This window comes from Boleophthalmus pectinirostris, unplaced genomic scaffold, assembly GCF_026225935.1.
Source record: "Boleophthalmus pectinirostris isolate CB_2022bp ecotype Guang Dong unplaced genomic scaffold, ASM2622593v1 HiC_scaffold_4, whole genome shotgun sequence".
Taxonomy (NCBI): Eukaryota; Metazoa; Chordata; class Actinopteri; order Gobiiformes; family Gobiidae; genus Boleophthalmus; species Boleophthalmus pectinirostris.
In genome coordinates, this window is record NW_026571353.1 from 23,921,623 (window position 1) to 23,933,958 (window position 12,336).

A 12,336-nucleotide genomic window follows, 5' to 3' on the forward strand; every position below is an offset into this window, starting at 1 on the left:
TTTCAATTGATTCATGCATGTTTGAGTAATCCTATACTGTTGTGCATTTGGTACTCAATTGCGAGCTCAGAATATTTCAGTAAATTTCACCTACCCCTTATGCCAATCCACTTCTTGGAACTTATTTGTGATTATTTAAAACATTCAACCTCTGTGTCATAGGCCATATCACCACATGTACAGTACAGAGTCTATCAGTTCTGCAGTTTTGAATAGGATATCAGCGGCCCTGTTTCTATTAATAAGCCATTTTAGATCAATGTAGGAGTTTGTAAAAATATCTCATGGTGCATTTTGAGCTTCTTGCATAAGTTTTCCAATGTGGTTTTTAACTAAAAATGGGTAATAATCTAACCTATGTATGTAACAGTATATTTCTTCTTTAAGTACAACACATGAAGGACAGTGGTTTGATTCCTCTGACTCTTACAGTCTGTCAGCTGCACACCGCTGTAATTCACACCCTGGATATTAGTCAGTAGGGCCTCTCCAGTCAAGCTGTGCCTGCACTCACTGTCCCTGATCCAACCCTTCACACAGACAAGATGGAGACACAGGAGGGAGATGAGAGGGCCACAATATGTTGAGAACAATACGCTACCATACTCAATCAAAAGTTAACAACAAACACAAAGAACTGGTACAAAAACAACACATAAAGGAAGTTTAATTTGACCCCATGTAAAAATCTAATCAACCTCCACAGAGGAGTCCACACTTTAACAATGAGACTCCAGATGGGAGCTCCAGTAATCAGAGTTAGCTGTGTGTCTGACACATGGGCGGCCATTTAATATTGAACACTGGAATTATATGTCGCTAATGTGACCTTTAATTTGAATTTTCATTTCCTTTTGATGATAATGATAATGGTGATTCTCAGAGATGCCAGTCCCATTATCTAGTCTGCAATAAATATTTTCTATTATGTGAAAACTTTTAGTATTCGACACTGCTATCTCTAATATCACCCAATAGTAGTAATCACTTGTAGTGTTAGGGACACAACAATACTTACTGTATACATAAACTTCAATATGACCCTCTCAATATAATGTACATGAGTCCATGACTCACATCACACGTCTAGTCCAGTGTGTTAATCACGCCAAACTTCTGCAGATAAAAAAACAAAACAAAAAAAAACAAAAAAAAAAAAAAAAAAACAGCTGCATAAAAGCCTCAACAGAGAAGAGACAGTGTAATAGAATGTTTACTGATAAAAAGGAAGATGAAATATTTGTTTCTGTTCTTCTGAGGCCTAAAACCTGCATCGAAACTGTATCAATATTGTGACCCTTGTATAGTTATACTATATACGCAGATATAGATATATACAATATCCTGTATTGTTGCAACCTTCTGCAATATGCAATATAGTCACTTAAGGTACATTTTGCTTTACAGTCTTTTATTTGACTCATTAGATTTTTTAAAATCTGTTCTTATTCCACTGCTGTTCTAGCACTTTGCCGCTGCAACACTGAAATTTCTCCATTGTGGCAAAAATAATGTTTTTTGTTGTTGTTTTTATTTATTTCACTTTTTGTTGTTCATGAGAGACACGTTTTATGCTCACAGGTAACAAAGAAAAACTGCCCCCCCTTTTCTTTAATGAAAACTTAACACATGCTTGTACACAGCGTAGACCTCACCCTGTCTCGAGTCAAATGAGTTCAAACGCTGTATCCCGCAGCAGTTAGCTAAAACAATATGGCTGAATCACTGTGAACTTGTCGTGTGCAGTGATGGAGGCAAACGGCCCACCCAGACACCATTAACCCGCAGTAACACGCGGCGGTGCTTTGAGAAACGTAGATAACAGCCTCATAATTGGACTAATTACCTGGAGATGTGTGGCTTCCTTGGGCTAAATGGCAGTGAAATGCCAGTGGGGAGGTTAGCCGCTCCATCTCCCTGCCACTATAAACAGATTTGGTAAAAGGCCAGTGCAGTGTTCAATAGAAAAGGTGCTCTTGTTTTATCTCTGACGGGCTTTGGCTTTGAGGAGCTGTGGGCATTCTTAGAGTCATCAGTAGGACTCAAAGTTAGACTGGGGTAATTAGTTAACAGCCAATAAGGACCGCCCAGTGCTCAGGAAGACGGCTGTCGAGATCCAGTCAATGCGTCTTGCCAGAGCTTTTTCTATTCTCGAGTGTGGCTACATGATTGGTTCACCTCCTGTAGTTTGTGCTTCGTTTTCATGCTCGTCGTCTTCGATCACTTCACATTTGATCTCAGTTATAAGTTAATTAAGTGTGTCAATTCATGAGGACAACCCTTTGATTTAACTCTCCAACAGGGTATAGGAATTATAAGGTTGGATGATGTAACAGTAAAAATGCTGAATAAGTGGTGAATCTTTAATCGTGTCTGATCTCAAACAAAGACACTTTCCCCCACCCACTCCTATTGGTCAGATTTCATCATGCTCTGAGGGACAGGTGGATTTAATAACAGTGAAGTGTGCATGAGAAGCAGCAGATACAGTAGCTTTAGTTACGGTAGTGGTAACTAGGTCACCATAATTACTATATCAGCTTATTGTTCAATATATGAAAGCTGGAACAATATATTTTGGGGCTCAAGCCTTATCATATGTACAGTTTCTTTGTGAAAGTATAGAGATTTTAGGTGTTTTTCTTTAATACAATACGATTTGAGCTGTAAAAGGTTGAATATGTGACTACTACAGCCAATTATTGGTTCATTCTTTATTGCATCTCAGGCCTTTTGAATGATACTGTCTATTTAAAAATGGTTTACTGGGATTGTGCTCCTTTGTTCTTACTGTGTCAGTAGTTTCAATATTCTCCTTTATCACAGTATATCTCTGTAGCGATATATCTTGCTTCAAATTTTATCAGGTTATCGTGACAGGCCTAGTGGTAACACACTCACTGAGTAGCTACCACTTTTGCCTGACAGCAAGAAGGTTCCAGGTTCAATTCCCAGGTGACCCTTTCTGAGTTTGCTTGTTCTCACTGTGTCTGGGTGGGTTTCTTCTGGGCACTCTGGTTTCCCCCATCGACCCAAAACATGCACTACAGCTCAAATACCTCAGCTAAGGTTTTGATCAAGACAAGCTCAAGATCTGGAGATGCATTCAATGCCAAGGACAAATGTTAATAGTGGTAATATAGAGCACTTAAATATACAAAGTGTACATGAATTGTGAAACTTGGGATAGGCTCTAAAATAAAGATAAAAATTCCTTGTGGCATATTGTACTCCCCAAAGGAAACAATGAAAACATTAGCACTAGTGCCTCCCTGTGCGCATGTGGACACGGGCTGGGTAATGTCTATATATTGTCGCACAAAAAGCTCCCGCCTGCCTCTAAATTGTATGACTCATCCTCGTTGCATCTCATGGGCTGCAGAAATCAACTTTCTAATTATTTTTTTTCCCTGCAAAGAAAATACATTTACACTGCAAATACAATGTTTTCAACTTGTAAAATGAAGAGATATCCACATTCGACAATTTCAATACTGCTTTATGACTCATAAAATACAACATATTCTCTTGGGATTACTATAATTCTTCTGCACATCCTAACACTCCGCAGTGCACACATGTTTGTATTGTGTAGTTTTAGTGGTGAAATGCTTCCTTGAGGATCTAAGCACCAGGCTCACAGCTGTTTTCATTTGCTTTGGTCTCTAATACTACGATGTTTGGACTAGGCATTCAATAGAGCTAGGGTTAGAGATTGTCATCATACCTCAAACAATGTTCAGTTAGTGCAAAAATAACCCTAGAGAGATTTTAAGATGCTTAACATACTTATTTGAGTTAGAGTTGACCTAAAAGTATTAAGACACTATAGTTTCATAAATGTATTTACCAGTGCTGACCCAGCGGCTTTCATGGCTCTTTTTTTCCCTTTGCACCAAACTAACTAAATACCAATTTGTAAAAAGCATGAGCATGTGAATGGGTGAATGTTGTTTAAATATCAATGATAAATGGTTCCATTTTTACACAGCGTTTTTCCAATTTCAAGGCACTTAAAGCGCTTTACATCAAGGAACCACTCACCCGTTAACACACACGTTCATACACCAGTGTACGCAAACACTAGGTGTATGCAAGTCTGCCCAAGGACACAATGAAAGCATTCATCTGTGGGAGCTGGAATCACACCCCAGACCTGTGAGTTAGTGTATTTGACCACTCAGCCAATGTCGAGAGTGGGATTCACATCACTGACCTTTGGATCAGTGGACAAACATTCTACCAACTGAGCTAGCGTTGCCAGATATATTCTGTGCTCTGGTTTTATGCCTAAATGCTTTTATATAGGTTTACATTCTGCATATCTGCACTTTATGATTTGGATAATTGCTCTAATGTAATTTTATTGTTTCTTGTAATGATGATAGTATATTCTTAAAAGCCTAAATAGGAATAGAAGCTATAAATCCACCTCAGAAGCCCTATGTTCTTGGCATAGGTTACTTATTTTGGCAATGGCTTATCATATTATCGCTGTGAAATAAACAGATTAAGCAAATGCATCTTTGTTATGGGCATTTTACACGGTTGCAGATTTTGACAATAACATTCAAAGCAAAAAAGTGGCATCCTGTTCTGCATCTGCGTGTGGATATGAAGAGGGCTGTTACATGTATTTCTCAGAGCTCTAAGTGCCACTTATTGTCAGTACTGAGGTGACGTAGCTGCAGTTTACTCACACATGCAGCTAGCTCAATGTTAGCGAGCCCATAATTGTCTTTTAGAAGCGGGACCCCTGCCTTTGGAGTAGCGCAGTGAAGGACCGAGGGGTGCGCGCAAGAACATAAACACATGGAAATGAAAAATAATGGACACGAGGACAGACAGAGAAAACAAACAGCAGACAAAGGGAGAAAGGCAAAGCCAAAGTAACTGAATAGATTTAGTGTGCTTACCAAAACAAGAATTTAATCACTATTACAGCTTTTATATTTGGTGGTTAGTGTCCTTGTGTTCACAGTATGGCATTAAATAAACAGGTCAAGCCAAGTTACTGGTCAGATCTGTAGAGAGGTAAACCTGCTCTCATGTAGACTGATAACATGAATACCTTTAATGTCATATTATGGAACATTTCAAGAAAAGCAACAATTGTGGAAAGCAGATCTTTGTGAAGACAAGTAGGTGATGGCTTGAAAGTTGTGCATGATTTATTCTGCTGAAAAGATTTGAAGAATTTTATATAACGATTTTTTGGCTTAAAATGCAAATTCTGTTCTGACATTTAACCTGATATCATTTGATTAAAAGTGAAATTCAGCAATTAAATGCTAACTGTAGGCTCATAGGTTAGTGTGTATGATCACAGCCTGTTGTTTTCATCAAAATTGTACAAAGTAGAAAGAAAGAACTTTCCAATTCATGAAGAAATATTTAAAACAAATACATAAACATACTGTAAAGGAATTCCTTATGAATGCATTGACCCTGGTAATCACATCATACAACATCCTTTAAGAGTATTAAAAAGAGTTACACAGAATATGGTCTTTTTTAAACAGTAGCATTCCCCAAACATTTGTGTCTTTAAGTCCACGGACAGCAATGAAAATTCCAGAACAGGAATCCATTCTTCCTGAACATCTCTTGGTGCGGACAAAGGTAATGTAACTCCTCTGCAGTGGCTTCAGTCTGAGGACGTAACATGTACTTTATCCAAGAGTATGTGGGAGTTAAAACTAGATCTGTTATTAAACGTTTATCCAAAGCTTGGGTTGGTTTGTGATGTGCCACTGCCCTCTTCTGATCAACTAGTGAAATTACAAGACACTGTTCCAGACATGCTTCTCATCTGGAAACATCTAAAACAGAATCTGTGCGTCATTGTGTATTTCGGTCATATTTCTAATTTACCTTAATTGCCTTGTCTTGCATGTATTAGATCTATTTTGTGATGATTTATCACAGTAACGGGCCTGTGCATTCATAATTAAACAATCTGATGAATAAACCGTGTATCCGTATCATTTAGATCAGTAACATTTAAATATACTTAATCATAATTTCAATATTTTATGATGCAAAAACATGCAAATGGTTACACTGAGTAGATACATTTTCCTCCACTGCATTGAGACTTCACAAGTGTCTCTGATGCCACCTGGTGTACAGTTTACACAACTGCAGCTTTATGCTTGATATTCCCTTGGCTGTTTAAAGATTACTTCACTTAACTCATAAATGAATGAATTGTGAACTAATCTGTAATCTGAATAAATCTTTGGAAAATCTTTGGATATGAAAATGACCTTACTGTGGTTTCAAAGCTAAGATAAGCTTTCTCCTGAAAACAACAAGAAAACCATTGTCCAGTTGTCAAATTTGTTTCCTATTCACCAGCAGTGTCTCATCTCAAATGAAATAAATAAAAACAAGAATCTCAACAAAAATATTAAAATCACTGTGTGAGTTTGTTGAGGAGTTTAAAGTGTCATACAGGTACATTGTTCTTGTTTACCTTATTTCCTTTAACGCGTTGAGGGTACTACTATCAAACTTGTGCAGTTTATCCACATAAAAATAAAAGAAATCACCTCTTTTAAGTGTGCACCGGTAAGTGTTATTGTGTTTGTGTGTATTGTGTTCTCACCAAGCTGCTGAGCCTTTCGGAGACAGGACAGTGATGCGTTGAGACGGGCACACTCTTCTTCATTTGCCCCAAACTTCTGCAGCCGCTCACAGACCTGCTCCTCGCTCATGTCCAGGAGGCCCTCCAGGGTCACCTCGCCTGGCCTCATCTCCTGCACACACAGCACATGCTCAGGTACTGTACAATGAGGCTAATACTCAAGTACATTTACACCGGTTATACAAACATAGCCCTATTTGACCCAATCTGTCTCTTTTCCTCTTAAGGCAGTAGAAATCCTAGCTCCTCAGACTAAATCAGGTGCCAGCTGAATCATTATCCTGATAAAACCTTTGGGCCTGGACAATACTGAGATAAGAAACTACTGGGAATGCCAAGTGCCGTAGAGCAGCAGTAGCTCTGGTTATGCCTGTCACAATAATTACTGTATCAACAGTAATTTTGGGGGTTCAATATTCTTTACTAGTTTTTCTACTAGTTTCTAGTTTCTAGTAGTGGTAGTGGGAACATTTTGGTTATTTTTCTGTAGTAGGATTTTCTTGTAATTCAACCATCTACTTGAGCTGTAGAAGGTTGAATTATGAACTTCTACAACTCACTATAAATACAAACTAACTACTTAAGTGTTGCCCTCTGCTATGTATTTATTGCAGGTATAATAGTATAATAGCAGGTATAATAGTGTACATTTAGAGTAGTTTTTGAATTCTCCTTTATAGTTTGGTTTAAATATTATCGTTTATCATCTATATTTTCTTCAGTAATATATCACATTGGTTATTATGACAGGCCTAGCTTTAGTGGTCACAGTTGGCAGTTTGGACCCTGCTCGGACCAGTGCGCACTGTTGTTGTTTCCTTGGGCAAGACATTTCACCCATCTAGCCTCCATTGTTACACTGGTGTAAGAAAGAGAGTGCATTTGTGAGACAAAATGAGGTACAATGTACAGAGAAGAGCCCACGGCTATAATCGTGCATGCACATCATTGAGGTTTAATAACATGTACTGCCCAGACTAACTAAACCATTATTTACTGTTGATTGTTTCTATGAAGAGAATTACTTACTAATACATGTGACATCAGTTTAAGTGTAATCAAAAGGTTGGGAAATAGCATAGAAAAACACTCATTAACAACAAATACAAGTTAGAAACAGGAGTTGTTGTCTGGGGGCAGAAGCCTATCAAACCTACAGTTTTCTAACACAATATATAACTGTACTGACGTGCTTGAAAGTGAATGTAGTCTTAATACTTGCCTAGATAGTTTTTTTTTTTACATTTAGTTGTGTTAAAACCCATGAGCGTGCACATATGTGGGTCTCACCTCTACGACCTCCTTCCTCAGGTTGACGATGCGGAACCAGTGTCCGAGACGGGGGAAGTCCTCCAGCTCCGCACTGCGCTCCTCTAAGGACACTTTGCACTTACAGGACAGCTGGCGGCTGAAGTACTTCACCAACTTCCCCTGGGAGTGACACAAGAAACACATTATCACAACTGGCACAACTTTTCACTTCTTTTAACAGTGCATTTTGTAACCTTTTGGTTGGGGGTGTGTCACCTGCTTGTTTCTATGGATATGTCATTGTTCTTCCTGTCATGTTCCACAGTATAACATGAAACAGCTCTAACTTACATTTATTCAATTACAAATTATTTTATAGCTCAAAAAATACCTAGAAAAATAGGCATTTTGACTGTGAGCAGGGTCGCCTCTCCACAGACCTTATCAGTAACTTGGCCTGTTTTGGTCTCCATGATGACAGAAAGGTTTAATGCAATACTGTGAAACATTCCAGACACAGCAGCAACATCTCCATGGATCAAACCATTTGATGGACCCTTCACCAGAAAAGTTACGCAAAGCATCTTTTAAGAGTTTGTCAGATAATAAACATGAATGACAATCTCAGGAAAATGCATTACATAAAGAACAAACCCTGAAGTATCATATAGTAGTCAGTTAGTGGTTTTACATTTCTTTCTGACAATAATCAAAAGAATAAAAGAATATTAGTTTCTCAAACTGATTTATTGGTATTGTGCTCCCATATATTTAGTTACAGCTGTGATGAACCCTGGCAAGAAGAAATAATAAGTGGAGATCAGATACTGTGGTGTTTTTGTTTTTTTTTATAGATACTGTCAACCAAATGTTGTCTTAAGTGATGTCAAATTCAACTTCAAACTGAGCAGGACGGTTCTTTTTTTCAGTTGTATTGCAGAATTTGTACAGTAGGAGGCGCTCTTGACACACAGGGAGTCCTGATGTTCGCCTCTGTGCAGGTTTACAGCTGCTTCTTTGATTAAACGCGTAAGCTATTTGCAAAACATAAGATGTATTTGCAAGAACAGTCACATTAGGATTTGTGGAAAGTGTTGGATATGTCTACCACATTTTATTTAAAAATAAAAATGGATCAAGACAGAACAAGACAAAACAAAAATCATAAGTGCACAAGCGCTGGAATGTTAAATGGACATTTTAATTCCATTACATAATTTTGTTAAAGATGACCTAAGAAACTTTTCTCGTGGACGGTCCGCCACCTGCTTGTCTCCATGACGATTTTATTGCTTTGCTCTGAGTGTGAGTATGACATTAACTTTTGCATTTAGTCAATTGCAGGTATTTCTGTTGCAAAACAAACAAACAAAACAACCTCAAAAACATTCATTCCTACTGTAATTCCTACTGCAAATCTCCATAGATCTGCCTTGTCCTGGTGGTGCCACATGCTTGTTTCCATAGGGATAAAAAAGTTAAATGCAAGATCATGGAACATTCCAGATTCAAGGCAAAGCAATAATATCTTCATGGGGCCAAGCAGATGGTGGACCCTAAAGATTACATAGTGTACTTTTATGTTTAACTGAAGTCAAGAAAATAAGTTTGCTACTTTATTTACTTATTTATTATTTACTGTTGTTAAAAAGTGGTTCTTTATATTTAGGCAAAAGATCATGATAAATTCAGAAACAACAAGGGCCACTGCCTGTTTAATATAGCCTGACAAAATTTAGATATTACTAATTTTGAGGGTGTACATGATTTACATTTACATTTTATGGCATACTGTGGAACATTCCAGGCAAAGCAGTAAAACCCCATGGAGACAATTAGGTGATGGACCCTCTACCTGAAAAGTGACACAGTGCAACTTTAATATAGCAGTACCATGTTAATCTAGAACAACTGCTTCAAATAAAAAGTTTAAATATACAACCCAATATACACAATGGGCTAATCATTCATCTGCCAAACCTGACTCAAGATCTGGAGACAGTTTCCTGCTCTGACAGTTTGCCCCAGCAGAAGAGGACAAATTTCCCCATAAGGGACAATATGAACCATACATGTCCTTTGCTGTGGAAGTCCATATTTAGCAATCAATATGTTTGTTTTATTATTTGTCATATTTTATTTATTTATTTGTTTATTTTGGGCAAGTAAACTTTTTACATTATTTTACAATGGAACATAATAAGATGTATATTGACATCAGTATGGTCATTACAACACAAACAACAACAACAAAATGCCAATAAAGGACCCCCTAACCCCCATTTTATGATTTAACATACTGAGCTTATTTTTGCATTCTTCAGACATTTTTACATCAAACCATATGAACTATTGCTTGGTAACCTAAATATCATTGACAATTAAACAATAAAACAAACATGATCAAGGCCATTAAGCAGCTTAGATCCACTATTTGCCCATATATGACTCAATTTGAAGTATAGTAGCCTACTATTCCTACTACTCCAGTTGGACACCATAACTGCCGTAGTACTGTATGACAGCCCCTGTATTTCAATATTGTGATTGGATGATTGTTGCAGCTTTTCTTAACAGACAGTCCAAAACTGACACCTACTTTACACAGCCATTACCCAGGTGTGTGGAGGTGTGAAGTAGGCAGGATCACAACTCCTCCATCTCAGGCTTTTTAAATACTTTCTGGTACCATTCTGGTCTACACTTTTAAACCACCAGCTAGGCCTGTCACAAGAGTACATTTTGAAGGGTGATATATTGGTGAAGACAATATAGACGGTACTGAAACTAATTTAAGCCACTGACACAATGACCGTAAAGCAGAATTTTGCCCAAGAAGTATTCTAAAAACATGAGCTGCAATAAATGAATAAAAAATGAAGCACTTTAGTAGTAGTTTATATCTATAATGAGTCATTAAACGTTTTTGTTAGACACTCTACATCTCAAATCTTATCAGAGAACAGAAAAATACCAAAACACTCCCTACTTGTACAAATAAAAAGTACCCATGATACATGCTGAACGCAAACGGCATTGTTCTGTTTATCTTTTCATTATCTATAATCCATAATCATCAAAATGTTAAGAGATAAAGGCTTGAAAGTTTCACTCTATGCACCATGAGTATATATAATATATGGGTTTGACTTGATATAAGTGATTTTTTTTTCATATTTTCATTTTTTGAGATCTGTATTTTTTTTAATCACAAACATCTTTTTGAATTGACCCTCTCCAAAGGCAGAAGTGTATGAGTGTATGACGTAGACACACCTTATCATTGAAATGCTACTCTAACTGTTCCACAGAAGAGCAGTATTGACAACAGTGTGCCCTGTTTACAGTACAGACGGCACCACTGCACTTGTACGACATTGTGTTTTAGTAAAAATACAACATATGACGTCATGTGCTCCGTGTGTTTGAAGCTCTACAAAGCCCTCACACAAAGATCATTCAGCATGTATCCAAGGGAGACTCTCCACAATGCATAATGATATTAATGGAAACCTGTATACGACTTGAGCCAAGTCGTCATAAATGTACTACAGTGAAAGTGCCGTTTCTAATGAAGCTTTCCACAATCGCAAGGTCAGGGCTAGGACCCTAAAAACTATGACTGAGGGATTTCGGGCATATTTTCTGTCACTGACTTTTAGGGATGCAACAATAAACAATAATATCATTTATCATGATAAAAAATGTAGCCAATAATCGTTTGTTGGACATTTTATATAATCGTGATAATAGCTAACAAGTAATCACAATTTCATCACCAAAATGTGCAGACAAAAACTACTTAGCCATTTTCTTCAACACCATTGTTGTTTTCACTTGTAACAAAGTACAAATTTATAACAGCTGTTTAAATATGAAACTTATTCATAAAATCAAAATCATAGTTCTTCATACCAATAACATTTTTGAACTGTCAGCAATTTTAATAATTATATGATATCATTGTTAATCCCTATTATTTTGGCCATGACAATCGTGACATCAAATTTCAATATTGTCCCTTACCTATAGACTATTTATTAGGGCTACAAATTTTGAGAAACATTTCTAATTACGATTTTTATGACAAATACTGAGATAAGATTTGCAATTAAGGTTTTAATAATAGAATTCTTTTCAAAGTTGATATTTTAAACATGTCCAGGAGAATTGACAAAAAGACTGAACTATCAATTGACAAAATGTATACAATTATCACGTTTCAAAACATGTGTGTACAGATCTAAACTACAGGGTCAGCAGTTTTTATACAGAATAAAACAGGATATTGTATTGTTTGTAGAGAAAATGATGATACTTCGAAACCTGCAACATGTGCGACTTGGTAATTGCGTCCATTCAAATTGCGATTTCAAGAACTACACATAGGTTAAAAAAGCAAGGGGTAGGAATCTCCCACAGCAGTAACAGCAAGA

General features: G+C 37.1%; 1 protein-coding gene across 1 annotated transcript in view; it reads right to left on the reverse strand.

Annotated features, from left to right (window-relative positions):
* The window catches only part of ksr2 (kinase suppressor of ras 2), a 98,784-nt gene that overhangs the window by 81,447 nt on the left and 5,001 nt on the right, over positions 1-12,336 (reverse strand). Inside the window, exons 2-4 of the mRNA XM_055161645.1 lie at positions 7,940-8,080; positions 6,611-6,761; positions 2,179-2,181 (exon numbers count right to left, since the gene is read on the reverse strand). Of these exons, the coding sequence (XP_055017620.1) occupies positions 2,179-2,181; positions 6,611-6,761; positions 7,940-8,080 (295 nt within the window). The remainder of the gene's footprint in view (positions 1-2,178; positions 2,182-6,610; positions 6,762-7,939; positions 8,081-12,336) is intronic.